Source organism: Prenolepis imparis, unplaced genomic scaffold (assembly GCF_030444845.1).
Source record: "Prenolepis imparis isolate NDT839.2.m4 unplaced genomic scaffold, iyPreImpa1.0 SCAF_14, whole genome shotgun sequence".
Classification (NCBI taxonomy): domain Eukaryota; kingdom Metazoa; phylum Arthropoda; class Insecta; order Hymenoptera; family Formicidae; genus Prenolepis; species Prenolepis imparis.
Genome location: NW_028141172.1, coordinates 1,740,815 through 1,756,192, shown reverse-complemented (window position 1 = coordinate 1,756,192; position 15,378 = coordinate 1,740,815). Strand labels below are relative to the sequence as shown.

The following is a 15,378-nucleotide window of genomic DNA, read 5'->3' as shown; positions in this document are numbered from 1 at the left end:
CTAGCGTTCAAGTTACAACTATGCAAGCGTCTCGTTCTTCGTTCTCTGAAAGCTGAATAAATCAAGCTTTTTCTTGACGCTAGCGTCACAAATCAGATCACGTGATCAGTTAGACGCTAGCGACAAATTGATAGTGAAATCGCACCCTAACGCGGAAGTTGTCGATTATTGGTGGAAAATGTCTCGTCATAATTCAAATACAAGATAATTTCGGAATTGCGTTGGAGAGGCTGGATCGGAAGAGGCAGCGTTTGGACGACCAATCAAAACGAAGGAATCTTCGCTCCTCCGATTCTGATTGGTTTACTCGGCGAGCAGACATTCGCACGCGATACCGCACTATATGTTATATAATCACAGGTGAGATTCCTCAGACTTGGCCGACCAACTAGCGCGTTCAACGTAATGCATATTTATTGCATCAGTATGCATCGGCGTGCATAGTGTATAGGTGTAGATTTAACGTAGCTCCATCTAACCTTGTGATAATCTTGAAAAAGTGTATTATGCCAGTAGAACAAGGTAAAAATAACGCTGTTCTTGTAATCTTACCCTCAGGAACTTGGGCTCGGTACAAACGATGTAAGATGATTCATGTTTCCATTCTTCATAGGGTCCAAACATCTGTGGTATTTAATCTGAAATTTGTGTGAATACAGTTTTGTAAATAATTCGTATTTTTCTTTCGATACACATGTATTGTTTATAACGTTCACTTATCAAATATGTAAATGTCTTTATTCATTTACCCAAGCAAACAAGGAAAAGTGTGTTATTTGTACTTGCATTATCATTGTATTAAGTTTCTTTTTCTAAGCTTTAAATATTATTACAATAGAATGACACAACATTATTACATTTGCAGGAAACTGTGAAAATAAGAAGCACTCAGTTATAAGATAAAACTATCGTATCTGTATATGGAATGTGATACCTGAAACGGTTTCCAAAATGAGTGAAAGCGAATCCATTTATGGGACAACTTTGTCTCAAGAATCCATTAAAGTAATAGCAGAAAGTATTGGTGTTGGCAATTTTCCAGATGAGGCTGCAAAGGATGTTGCGGAGGATGTTAGCTACAGGCTAAAAGAAATAATTCAGGTTAATTACATATACTCTACATAATTTGAATCTTTGCTAAAAAGACAATTTCAAATTTATCAAAATTTATATTTTTAATATATTATCAATTTTTATTTTTTATACTAATATATGTATATAAAATAGAATATACAAAACTTAACAATAATTTTTTGATTATAGGATGCTGCAAAATTTATGAGGCATGGGAAACGTCAACGAATGACTACGCATGATATAGATCATGCATTGAAGATTAAAAACATTGAGCCAACATATGGATTTTTTGCTAAGGATCACATACCATTTCGCTTTGCATCGGGTGGTGGTAGGGAATTGCATTTCGTGGAGGAAAAGGAGATTGATCTTAACGAGGTTGTATCTATGGCTGGTGGACAAACATGGCCTAAGTTACCTTTGGAAATTACATTGCGTGCTCATTGGCTGTGTATCGATGGGGTACAACCTACTGTACCGGAAAATCCACCACCAGTATCAAAAGGTTCTGATTTTTCATATAAAACACTTTATGAAAAAAGAATTATTCTTTTTTATACATAATAAAATTATTAAAGAAAAGTTTCAAAAGAAATTTCAAAAAATATGAACACAATTTGCAAATATATAATATTCCAAATTGCCAATTACATCATAATGTTAATTTTAATAGATGCTCAAAAACTGGAGAGTGTCGATCCGACGACTAAGCTGTCTAGCAAGAATCAAAACATCGGTATCGGTAAACCGGGTGGTGGTGGTAAAAGTCAAAAGCTAAGGAATGTGGAGACTATCCACGTGAAACAGCTTGCAACTCACGAGCTTAGTGTGGAACAACAATTGTACTACAAAGAAATAACCGAAGCATGTGTCGGATCCGATGAAGCTCGCAGAGCGGAGGCTCTTCAGTCACTCTCGGCGGATCCGGGTTTGCACGAAATGTTGGCGCGTATGTGCACCTTTATCGCGGAAGGTGTGCGAGTCAACGTGGTGCAGAATCATCTCGCGTTACTCATCTACCTCATGCGAATGGTCAAGGCTCTACTCGATAACCCGAGTCTTTATCTGGAGAAATATGTAAAAGACTTAGCTATTTTTTTAAATTGACTTACTATTTTATTTCATATAATATATTGAAATAATATTATATTTCTTAGCTTCACGAGTTGATACCATCGGTTGCAACTTGCATAGTTTCTCGACAATTGTGTATGAGACCAGAAGTAGACAATCACTGGGCATTACGAGACTTTGCTTCCCGCTTGATGGCACAGATATGTAAAAATTTTAACACCTCGACAAATAATGTACAAACTAGGGTTACCCGTATGTTTAGTCAAGCATTGGCAAAAAACAGTCAGGTAACAGTCACTTGATGTGTATGTTTAGTGTGTATATATATATATATATATATATATATATATATATATATTATATTATATTATTTAATCTATTTTATGAAACTAAAGAGAGTGATTTTTTGCAGACACCATTAGCGTCTCTTTATGGAGCAATTGAAGGACTCTGTGAATTAGGTCCAGAAGTGATCAAAGCTTTGGTTATTCCCAAAATTAAATCTATCTCCGATCGTATTGAATCATGCATTGAGGGCCAAGGACTGGATAAAAATGGAGCGGGACATATCAAAACTCTGCTTGTGGTAAAACTGATTTCAATAATACTCTTTCCTTTGTGGAAATGTAGAATACATTAAGATTTAATATTGCACAATCACTTATTAATGAAAAAAAAATTATAAAGCGAAAATATACATCGACATATTTATTAAATATAAATATAGCAAAAAAAAAAAACTTTTAGAAATCAGTTGCTCCAGTTTTGAAAACAATACGATCCCCGCCCGATTATGTGGACAGTTACAAACAGGATTATGGATATATAGGTCCTGCATTGTGTGCTGCAGTTGCAAAAGCTCGCACACAACCTATTGTTCTAGCAACCACACCCACAACTACAACTACAGCACTTACAACGAATCAACAGGTACATTCCAATTGTACGGGAAAAACACTTGTGCAAACAGGTGAGCAAATCGTTATCGATAGTAATACGCATATTGCGAATAATTATCATGATGTTATACTATAGTGACTAGTCCGAGTCCTGGACAGCAACCCGCTCGCACAATTATGCTTGGTGCAAGCAGAAGTGCTGGCGGAACTCCCGCCCCTGGACAAAAATACGTCATCTTGCAGTCGCGCTCACAAACACCTACTGCCTCCAATATAAATACCGGTGCGATTCAACAGCAACAATCACAAGCACAACAACAGCAACAGCAGCAGCAACCACAGCAACAACAACCTCCTCCTCAGCAAGTTAAATTGGCACAGACCAATGTCAGCCAACAAAAGGCACATGTACCAAGTTCCACTACGAAAGTAGTTGTAGTGTGCATGTCTGCCAGTAATCATACTAATACATCGGTGACGCAAGTATGATCTGTTCATTTATCCATCAGTATTATACATAAATTTCAGTATATTATAAATAAACATTCTAAAATTATAAAAATATTTTCATGTTTTTAGCAAGCGAATCTCACGGCGACGACGCAAAATGTCTTCGTAACACAACAGAATGTCGAGAGGTCACTTAGTCCAGAAGAGGAACACTCGTTTCAATAAAAGTATACACACATATATATATACTACATATATATGTAAATGTAATATTTATATCATATATATATATATATATATATGATATAAATATTATATGAATATATGTATGTGTGTGTATGTATATGTATATATATATATATGAATGACAAACACATTTGAAAATAGAACTTCCACAAATCCTTCCTTATAGAGTTAATACATTCTTTAGATAAGATCGAATAGTTTTTAAAGAAAAAATAAACTTTTATGAAAATTAAAACAAGCTATTTTGTATTCTATTTCTTAAGTCTCTAAATGGTGTTTCGTATTTTATTTACTTAACTGCAAATTTTTTTTTATGTTTATATCATTTTTAAACTTTACGTAACACGCGACGCGTGCATACACACATACACGAACATATTGTTTTACCATTTAAAGAAATATTGTGAATTTAATATTCTATATTTAACAATTAAGTATTATTAAAAATAGTGTTTTTATATTAAATACGATTTTCTTTATTATAGTTACAATTATTGATTGATTATGTTGTATATTGTGTAATCAAATACACATTAATTATAACTGTAATTATCTATTTTTCGTGAGGACAGTTGACTGTCCTGTTTGTTTTGTTGGATCATATTTAAATGTCTTAACTATGGGTCCTTTACCAGCGGCACTAAATTGTATTGCATCCGCTCTTTCTCTAGCAGCTAATTGCTTGGATATTTTCATATTAGTCCAAGCTAAAATGAAAATAATATTTATGGCACATACTTTTGTGAAAAATGCATATGTAATATTCTTTTTATACCATCTATAATTATTCACGTATGTACGCGAATATTGATTATAATTATAATTTATTAGTCTTATTCTAACATATGATAATACTATGCAATGTAATACTTACATTCCCGGAATTCTTCAACAAACTTTTTGTTACTCTTCACTGGGGTAGCGTGTTTTATTCTAATAGGCATATTGAGAGCTTTTCTTACAGATGGTATTTTTAATAAACCAGTTTGTGCCAGAGAAATGAAGTTTGTCGATACCCAATACGTTACTACAGCCTGCAAAAAATGAAAAAAGTACGCTTGTGTTGAGAAGTGATTTAAAGTCACACAGACATATATACATTTTTATTAGTTATATAAATATTCATGACACATAAATGCTTTTGGATTAATCTTTATAAAAATATATCCTAATATTAACATTATACTTATACTTACACCAGGGAAATGTATCAGGAACGGCAAAATGACGAAGGGCACAGCTCGTAGGACATATCGCATCATACCCATAGTCTTGATATTAGTGCCATCCACACCTAACTCGATTGTGATAAACATTGTTACACAAGTAACTATCGGCATTATGTAATAAGGATCATATAAAGTGAGATCTTGTAGCCACCAAAAGCCACCGTGTTTCAGACTTTCTACAGGCGCATTTGCCATTCCCCTCAAGGCTAGGAAGAAGGAGAGGAATATTGGTGCCTGAAAAATTTTACATCAATCAGCAAATTATTTTCTATCTTATCTTTTTACTCTTTTATTACATGTACAAAAATATTGTATACACACCTGAACTAATGGTACTATGAAATTCTTCAGCATACTGATGTTGCTCTTTTTCATATATTGCATTAACTCTTGTCCAGCCCGTGCAGCTGTTTACAAGAAAAAGAAATATTTTTTCTAGTAATTTCTACTGTGAGTTTACAACCACTTGATTTTGGGCAACAAAACTAAGAAAATTTTTTACAAAACTTTTCTAGCATACTTTCAATCTCATCGCCGCAGTGCCTGGCATCTGACATTCTCATCTGCAGTTGGGTTATCACTGGCATGTGATTACTGAATTTGATCGCATTCTTCTGCGCCTTTATTACCAGGGGAAATAAAATAGTTCTCACACAAATAGTACCTGAAAATAATTAAAATTGTATTACTAATAGTGTTATATAACTTTTATTACATGTATAATTAAATCTCATTTAGATTTTTACCTCATAATAAAGATAAAAAAAGATACCTATGACAATTGTTGTCCACCATGGAATATCATAACTTATGTGCATAAATTCCAGAAATTTCTGTACAAATCCAACTGGAGTAAAATTACCCAATCCTATGCTCTCCAGAGTTGGCTCTCCATTTGCATGCACTTTCACAATATTTTCCACTATATCCTCTATTGGTGTTGGTGGATCTAAATATATAAGTCATAGATTAATAAATAATAAGTGGAAAGGCTTTTATATAACTTTTTAATTTTTTCTTTTCTTATATATAATTATACACCAAGTTTGATTAAAAATAAAGGAAAGCATTCACACAGTAAGTTCAGTTGCTAATATTAAATATATTTAAGATAAGAAATATTAACTGTGTAATTTTTCTACAAGTACCTGGTATTTCATCATATGGACTTTTCTGTGATGGTGTTTCATTGGTACTGGCATAACGAACCAAAGGAATTCCTGTGATCCTGCAGTTTTTCTGTAGATTAAGCAAGGAATTGCTTCTGGGAGTTCGTTTTATTTGAGAGTCTAGATGAATACGTCTACACGTAATCACTTCCTAAATAAGTGAAAGAAACAATGCATTTTTTCAGGAACAATATCACTTTGCCAAATTATTGTACAGAATATTGAAATATACTTTTCTGAATGTATTAGATAACATGTGTTCGATGAAATGTCATGTTGGTTTATATTTTTATATTTCAAAAATCTAGATGATAACCCTAACCTAAATAATTTTTAAAAGCCGCAAAATATTTTACCTGTGATATTATGTTTGTTTTTAAAAGAGCTCGTCGACAAACGATAGCGGACGCTCGTGTAAACATTTTTACGATTTTCGAGTGAACTGTCGAGATGACTTTTAATTCATTTGCGGAATTATACCTTTCTTATTAAGAATCAGCTGTGAAACGCACGAATATATTTATGTACAAAACGATACATGCCATGTCGTCGGTCATGTAAATTTCTTCCAGTATCTTGTTTGACAACGTTAAAAAGTATATTCTATTCACATTCAGATGGAGACACTATAACGAAATAGTTTCAAGTAATTTAATTATTTAATACACGAATCATCGACACGATGAGAGTAAATAAACGTTTGATGTAATAATTAAAATATATAATGCTCTCGTTTCATCAAATAAAACATCTCAATTAATATAAATACAGTACAAACATCACACACGCACGAAACGCCAATTAATAAAAATAAAGTAATTTACTCACAAATAGATAAGCAATTCATAAAAGGCGCCATATATTACGTCGTAAGAAAATTTGACCGACCAATCGGAGACCGAGGATCTCTTTGTCCCGATTGGTCAATCGAGCGCTTCACCCTAGGGATATATTTCCGAACGCAATCTTGAATGCTGCTGCCCTCTGGTGTACTTTCGCATTGTTCACGCTCAACGTTCGCGCGCCCATCGCCGGTCCGCGTAAGTACGAGTGTTAATATATTAATTAATGTCTTTATAACTATTCCGTTAACTGTTCTGTTAATTATTCCGTTATTAATATAAATCCGATCGCGTCGCGTGTACAGACATCGGGATCGCGATCGCACGCGCGAGATTGACCTCGTAGGCCGCGAATCTCGCTCAACGTTCGTTCTCTCGAAACCGCGTGACGTCACAGCTCCGACTCGCGAGCCGCCGAAAATTCGCGCGCGCAAGTTCACGAGGGTGGATCGCGAGAATTACCGGGCGCTTTTGACGCGAAAATCTCCGGAGTTTTTCAACGTTGTCGGTCATATTCTAAGTGGGCGATTGCGCGTTTCCGGTCGTACTTTCGCATCATCGTGTCGAAGTATCGTTACGCGACGAATTAGGCTCGTAATTTGTGTTTATCGGCGATTCCTGAGTGCGTCGCGGGGAAAGTCGCCATCTTCATTCGATAAGGCCCTCCGAGAAATGGTTTCGAAAAAAACGCGCATCGGTTTTATTCGCGCGCGAATAACTCTCGCGATTTTCGCGTTTTATCGAAACGCGTCGAAGATTGTGATAGTTAAAACCCGGGCGTCACCGCGCGTCGCGAACGAAAAAAAGTAACGCGAGTGCAAGTGTTCCGAAGCTTCTACGAGGAGGAGGCCCAGGATGGCATCGGGCAACAACTATATGGTAAATAATTTATTTATTATTTATTTTATTATATTATTATTTATTTATTATTTTCTATTTAAGTTTAATTAATTAAATTAATTTTTTAATTAATTTTATTTTTATATATTAATTATTTTATATTTTACTATATAATTTCGATTTATATTTTACAACTTACAGTTTACATAAGGGAATGAGGAACACGGAGGAAAAAGAGAGGAAGAAAGGAGGCCCGGAGTGGCATCGGGCAACGGCGGAGCAACTATATGGTGAATAATTTTTTTATTATATTATTGCTATTATTTATTTTATTATACTATTATTTTGTAATATATATTTTGTTTTATTTTATTTTATAATTTTTATAATTTTATTATTTTATTTTATAATTTTTATTATTTTATAATAATTTTATTTTTCGAAATATCAATTATATGAAATTTCCCTATATAATTTCTATGTATTTATGCTAATTATATTTTACAGTTTATAACTCCGCTGCTGCGCATTGTATCGGTGAGTCTCATCAATTTTTATTTTAATTTTGGGTAATTTTTGTGGTAATAATTTTGTGAAAAAAATGTATATGAGAGACAGATGTGTATCGTAAAACATTATGAGATTGCAAGTCTTGAAGAAATATGAAGAAATAATAATATTTATATCGGCAATGCGTGACATTCATTTTTTGTTTAACAAACACTCTTGCACAGTTATTTTGGGTTATATTTTTTATTACTAGAACAACACAAGCGTGCGTCATTTCTCGAATTTACATAAAAAAGAATCATATTTTTATATAAAGATAATGTTTAAACTTGATTAATATTTTTTGAAATCAACTTTTGAAATCACTAAAGCGTTAACTTGCTAATTAAATTTTAAAATAAAAATATGTTATAAAAATTAAAATAGTAATGTTATAAAATAATACATTATAATACTTTAAAGTCAAATAATATTTTTTAACAGAAATCAGCTGATAACTGTTAAAAAATATTAATCGAGTTTAAAGTACTATAACATTTTATTTAAAACATATTATATATAATTTTATTACATAGTATTATTTTAAAATTTAATTAACAAATTAATATTTTAATCAGTTGATTTATGTCAAAAAATATTAATAAAGCGTTAATTTGCTATTTAAATTTTAAAATAATAATATGTTATAAAATGTAAAATTGTAATAGATTGTAAATAATAATATGTTATAATGCCTTATCTGCGATTAATATATTTATTGACAGAAATTAGCTGATTTCTGTCAAAAAATATTAATCGCAGATAAGACATTATAACATATTATTTACAACATATTACTGTTTTTAATTTTATAACCTATTATTATTTTAAAATTTAATTAACAAATTAACACCTTATTAATATTTTTTGACAGAAATCAGCTGATCAAAGAGTTAATTTGCTAATTAATTTTTAAAACAATAATATGCTATAAAAATTAAAATAATAATATGTTTTAAATAAAATGTTATAGTACTTTAAACTCGATTAATATTTTTGACAGTTATCAGCTGATTTCTGTCAAAAAATATTAATCGCAGATAAGACATTATAACATATTATTTACAACATATTACTATTTTAAATTTTATAACCTATTATTATTTTAAAATTTAATTAACAAATTAACACTTTATTAATATTTTTTGACAAAAATCAGCTGATCAAAGAGTTAATTTGCTAATTAATTTTTAAAACAATAATATGTTATAAAAATTAATATAATAATATGTTTTAAATAAAATGTTATAGTACTTCAAACTCGATTAATATTTTTGACAGTTATCAGCTGATTTCTGTCAAAAAATATTAATCGCAGATAAGGCATTATTATAACATATTATTTACAACATATTACTATTTTTAATTTTATAACCTATTATTATTTTAAATTTAATTAACAAATTAACACCTTATTAATATTTTTTGACAGAAATCAGCTGATTAAAGAGTTAATTTGCTAATTACTTTTTAAAACAATAATATGTTATAAAAATTAAAATAATAATATGTTTTAAATAAAATATTATAGTACTTTAAACTTGATTAATATTTTTGACAGTTATCACAGCTGATTTCTGTATCATTCTTTTTAACATAAAATTGAGGAATGGCGCGCGCTTGTGTTGTTCTAAAAGAATTTTAATATGCGCTCGCTAATAAATAATCGGCGAAGGTTTTTTGATCTTCGCTATTTCTTCATCATTAAATAGTCAGTAAAATATAAAACATAGTAGAAGTAGTGCCCAATTTTTGAATATCAGCGACTCCTGAGTGCGTCGCGGGGAAGTCGCCGTTGTCGTTCGATAAGGCCCTGCGATAAGTATGGGCTTTGAAAAAAACGGCTACGCGAAAATGGAGCATCAATTTTATTCACGCGCGAATAAGCTCTCGCGATTCTCGCGTTTTACCGAAACGCGTCGAAAATGTGATAATTAAAACCCGGGCGTCGCCGCGCGTTGCGAACGAAAAAAAGTAACGCGAGTGCAAGTATTTCGAAGCTTGTTTTACGAGGACAGTTCCCGACGCAGAGGTTGGTTTCCTAATGGAAAAATGGTGCCGGCGAGGAATCCAGACTATGCCGAGACTGGAGAAGAAGAATAGTCGAAATGTGAGTCGAATTATTTATTTTATTATTTATTGATAAAGCGATAGAAAAATATACGCCTAAATATTGATCGGATATCAAAATAAACTCAACATATCACGTTTAGAATATTGTGTGTTTTTGTGCGTAAAACACGAATCTGTAAATTAAAATCCGAGTCCTCTGCGGGGAAGGGAGGGGCAAAACCCACTGTAATTTTTTTTTCTACTTAAGAACGACAATTTTAATTTACAGATTCGTGTTTTACGCACAAAAATACACAATATTGTAAAGTTTCGGCAAAATTGGAGAGCACGGAGCTCTCCTTCAGTATTATCCCCCTATTTTTATCTAAAAATTTGAAGTTTTTGAATTGACATTTAAAAAAATATAACTAATTAAATCGATTGGTATTGTGGCAACACACTAGTGAGTGAAAAAAAGTGGAAATTCCTTCTGCAAATTTCTCATTTCGTTGAAATGCTGCGTACATCGAAATCAAGTATCGTAGTACATAAATAATATATACATAACTTGATATACTTTTAAATATCTGCGTAAGTGAATAACATTGTTATCTTGATTAAAAACTCGATAAATTTAAAATTCCAATTATTTGAAGCTCCCAATTCTGATCCAAGCAGATCCTGAATCGTACAATTTAAATCTCGAAACGCTTTCACTTCTTACAAAAATTTAATAAAAAATTCATTCACTCGATTACTTACACAAATCCGGCGAATAAATTCGATTGTTCGCTGGATCGCCGGTGAATCTCCCGGTTCTACATCCTATCTCGCGGGAGAGAGAGTCAATCATTACATGCCTTCTGGCCGATTAAGTGCCGAGTCACATGATCGAATCTACTGCAATGACATTCAGTTTGGGGCTGCGCGGGACGTGGGTTATTAAGCGAGACCTGTTATTAAAGTCCCTCTCGTATGCCCTGTTCGTATAGCTGCACAGGTCGCCCTTCTCTTCCTCCCAACCTTAACCTTCCCATCTCTTACATCTTCCTCTTTCTCTCCTCGTTCCTGTATACCTTTGCCGAACCATCTTCGAACCAGAAGAGCGGCTTTGTTGATTTAAGGCGATAATACGAGGCTGCAAGAGATTTTACGTAAAAAAAAAAAGAGGAGCGAAAGCACAAGACCCGGCGCGCTTATAATTACAGATTCGCATTGTCCTGGAACTCCCTTAAACCCACCTTAACCATCGTTGCCTGTCAGTCCTGTCCTTCGCCCTCTTCCCTTCAGCCTATCCAAATTCAGAAATGATTCTATAACGTAAGGATGCGAATATTACATAGCGAGATAATCGTTAACACTATAGCATTTTTAATAATTATTTATTCCACTACGATATAATTTTATATATGCATATTTAAAAGTATAATATTTAATCAACATAAAATATTTCTAATTGTCTCTTTTATTACTACTCTTTTTTTATTTAATCTGATAAAATAATGAATCATTCGTCTTTTATTTCTATATAACTACAGCTATTAATGGCGTTTAATTATTTGTTATAATTATTGTAAGGTTAGTAATGTAAATTTAATTATTCATTTATATTAATGCATTTAATTATTCATTTTATATCGATATCGTTTAATTATTTCTATCAATAATTGCACGATGCGAAAGCTCAATTATTTAGCTTCGTTATTGCACGATGGTATCACTTTGCGATTTTGAAATAATAAAGATTTAACCGATAAAGGATAGATTTTACTGATCGAGTTTTTTTTTTAAAGCATGTTTCAATTTTACTCGTACAATTCAGGATTTGCTTGGAATTGTAGAAATCGTTAGCTTCGAATATAATAATTGGAATGAAGAAAGAAGATTGGCTCTTTCGGTATTCGGAGCCAAACTTCGGTTCATTCATAAAACGGTCCAAGTATCTGTCAGAAGACCCAATCTACTCTCGCGATTATCTCCGGAATGACTTCTCGCGCCAGGGAAACCGCCGTCGAGGTGAGTTCGAAACGCACAAATCTTCGAGAGTGCCGGTGCTTCTTCGATGCCGTGCCTTCCCCCCGTTTATCCCCCTCGATCCCTCCATCATAGCTTCATCAGTCTTCCATAGATAAACGCTAGTCACTTGTGAGATCCCGCAGATACCGGGAAATCAAGCACCGAAAAAGGGCCGTACCTGCTCTGACGGTCGTGTTAACAGCCGAGACTCATAAAGACGTTTAAAACGATCCGAGAAAGAGAAAGGTGGAAAGAAAAATAAAGAGAGAGAGAAAGAGAAGACAACACTCTTTCATATCTTTCTTGTCTTTCTTCCTCTTTCTTTCGGCTTTTTTTTGATATCTTGAAATCTTTTAAATATATTGCAATAATAAATGCATTGCAATAATATATTTGATATATAAATGTGTATATGATCTATTAGAAACATTTGCCTTTTTGACATATAAATATTAATGATAGATACATAATAATTTATGACAATTCTTATATTCATATTATTTCTTATATTCAATTTTAAAAAAAATAAAATAACGCGATATACGAAACGAACGAAAAATAAAATATAATGACATAGAAATAATCTAAGATCGATGAAACAAGCTATGAATTATCACGGGAAATCAATGATACTCTGGTAATCTTCGAAAAACGGCGTGAATGCTCCGATCTAATCAGATTACCGTGGAAACAACGACACGAAAAGCTCCTTTCAGTCAGTTTATCGGTGCGATCAAAGGGCCTGCGATGCGCGCCGTTGACGTGAGTCGGGGCCAAAGTGTCATCCCTTTTCCCTGACAGCTTCACTACTCGTGCCTCCTCTCGTTCTCCACCTCCTCTTCGGGGGTGGGCCCATTATCTAACCGGTTGACCTGTCGGGCGTAAAGTAGGGAGTTCTGTCCAGGAAATGCGGCATCCTTCCGATCTCACAACCCCGTCAATTTTTAATTCTCGAGAAACTTCGATGAGAGTTCTTTCGATCGAGTAAATGCGTCAGCGTTTATGTATAGTCTTTTAACCCTTTCGATATCGGATCAAAAGCAAATTAATTACAGAAATTAATTACACCTTTCTTAATTCTTTTCTTCTCTTACGTCAGATATCGAATTAAACGAAAAAATCGATTTTATTAATATCTTTTTTTTCAATAACTGAGTAGGATTTAAATCTTGATTCATCTATTCTACACTGAGATAATTTTCTCTTAGAATTTACCCTGAAAATGATGGTAATCGTCAGACAATATGGTATGGGAAGAATTTTATGAGAATTTTTCTGATTAATATTTATCACAATAAAAATAATATCTATCACAATAAAAATAATATCTATCACAATAAAATATAAAACATGTTTGATCGGATTTATTAAACTGCATAGTAAAATTAATCAAACATATTTTATATTTTATATTATAATAGATATTATTATTTTCTCACGATTACCATGATTTTCAGGGTAAATTCTAAGAGAAAATTCTCTCTGTGTATATAAATATATCTAAACTCAAATTAATATAAATAAAGATATTTAACAATTTATAATTTCTTTTATGACTTTATGACTTTTATATAGATTTGTATAACTCGTATATTTTAAATGCCGATTATGTACATATATTATCGTACTCAAAGGATTAGCGGTGATCGCTTTCTGAAAGTTGAAAGCGACCGGTAAAATGGCGAACATCATTTCCGGGCTACGTATAACAGATTAAATCTTGCAACGGATTCAATTATTATCTCGCAACAGTGTTCCGCGAAAATTGCTGGCACAGCTAATTGCGCGATTTGTAATTAGAAAGTCGCGATCGCGATGTTTGTTACGCACAATCGACGGAGAAGATGACTGCAGTTTTGTCTCGCTGCAATCTTACAGATGTAACATATTAGAAAAATATAGCAGAGAGAAGATAAAATATAAATCGAGTAATTGTTAAAAAAAAATTCATCAAATTTTCACCAATCAATTTCGCATTTAATTTTTTTAAATTAATTAATTTATGCATCCCACATAATTCGATAAAATATTTGTCGTCAATTTTTCAGATCATTCTATCACGTAACATTTTCGCGCAGAAATCAAAAGACAAAGTACAGTCATTATGCGTTTTCTCATATGTTTAAACGCGCTCTTTTATTTTTTAATAAGTTTTAATCATTAGGGGATAATTAATTTTTTCAAAATTTTAGGGTCGCGATATAGATACCATAACTTTCGATTATGATACATCTTTTTTAAATATTTTTTATTATTAAATTGATTATTTTATTCATGTTTTTTCATATTTTTAAACGCGCTTTTTCGTTTTTTAAGTTTTAATCATTAGGGGATAATTAATTTTTTCAAAATTTTAAGGTCGCGATATAGACACCATAACTTTCGATTATGATACGTCTTTTTAAAATATTTTTTATTATCAAATTGATCATTTTATTCATGTTTTTTCATATTTTTAAACGCACTCTTTCGTTTTTTAAGTTTTAATCATTAGGGGCGATAATTAATTCTTTCGAAATTATAGGGTCGCGATTTAGATATCATAACGTTGGGTTATGATACGTCTTATTTAAATATTTTTTATTGTCGAAAGGAGGACTATTGTATTAATGTTCTCTCATTTTTAAACGCGCTCTTTCATTTTTTAATGTTTTAATCGTTAGCAGTTATAATTAGTTTTTTCCTAATCTTAGGGTAGAGTCATATATCCCTTACGTTTGTCGCGTGTTTTTTCGACAATTTTCATTATTTTTCGGAGGACCAATTTTATTCATATATACATAAAATATTAATTTTATTTTAATCTCTTTTTTTAAATGTGGAAACGAGAAACCGGTGACTCTGTCATTCTCATTCATCGGCTTGGATAGGAAGCAATTTTTTTTCTCGTCGCTGACAACATTGGTGCCCTTTTCGGCTCGCGTGTCTGGTAATG

At 32.3% G+C, this 15,378-nt stretch overlaps 3 protein-coding genes across 6 annotated transcripts in view; 1 reads left to right on the top strand and 2 right to left on the bottom strand.

The window, feature by feature from the left end:
- Window positions 1-370: 370 nt before the first annotated feature.
- Window positions 371-4,098, top strand: LOC145945509 (transcription initiation factor TFIID subunit 6). Of its 3 annotated transcripts, none has more exons than XM_083054567.1 (9): window positions 371-522; window positions 866-1,101; window positions 1,264-1,582; window positions 1,751-2,154; window positions 2,235-2,438; window positions 2,564-2,737; window positions 2,899-3,121; window positions 3,187-3,533; window positions 3,630-4,098. In XM_083054567.1, the coding sequence occupies exons 2-9, from the start codon at window positions 952-954 to the stop codon at window positions 3,723-3,725; spliced, it is 1,917 nt and encodes a 638-aa protein (XP_082910693.1). In that variant the 5' UTR covers window positions 371-522; window positions 866-951; the 3' UTR covers window positions 3,726-4,098. The 3 variants fall into 3 exon arrangements, with proteins under 3 accessions (XP_082910693.1, XP_082910694.1, XP_082910692.1); XM_083054568.1 differs by having other exon boundaries at window positions 376-582; XM_083054566.1 differs by having other exon boundaries at window positions 376-629.
- A 100-nt stretch (window positions 4,099-4,198) lies between these two features.
- Window positions 4,199-6,687, bottom strand: Oxa1l (OXA1L mitochondrial inner membrane protein). 2 transcript variants are annotated; one of them, XM_083054575.1, is made up of 8 exons: window positions 6,501-6,687; window positions 6,124-6,295; window positions 5,748-5,924; window positions 5,496-5,639; window positions 5,297-5,382; window positions 4,943-5,209; window positions 4,621-4,780; window positions 4,199-4,453 (listed from the first exon to the last, which is right to left on the bottom strand). In XM_083054575.1, the coding sequence occupies exons 1-8, from the start codon at window positions 6,564-6,566 to the stop codon at window positions 4,296-4,298; spliced, it is 1,230 nt and encodes a 409-aa protein (XP_082910701.1). In that variant the 5' UTR covers window positions 6,567-6,687; the 3' UTR covers window positions 4,199-4,295. The 2 variants fall into 2 exon arrangements, with proteins under 2 accessions (XP_082910701.1, XP_082910702.1); XM_083054576.1 differs by having other exon boundaries at window positions 6,124-6,214.
- Window positions 6,688-6,747: 60 nt separating this feature from the next.
- The window catches only part of LOC145945515 (uncharacterized), a 163,181-nt gene continuing 154,550 nt past the window's right edge, over window positions 6,748-15,378 (bottom strand). Inside the window, exon 11 of the mRNA XM_083054578.1 lies at window positions 6,748-6,770. Within this exon, the coding sequence (XP_082910704.1) occupies window positions 6,748-6,770 (23 nt within the window). The remainder of the gene's footprint in view (window positions 6,771-15,378) is intronic.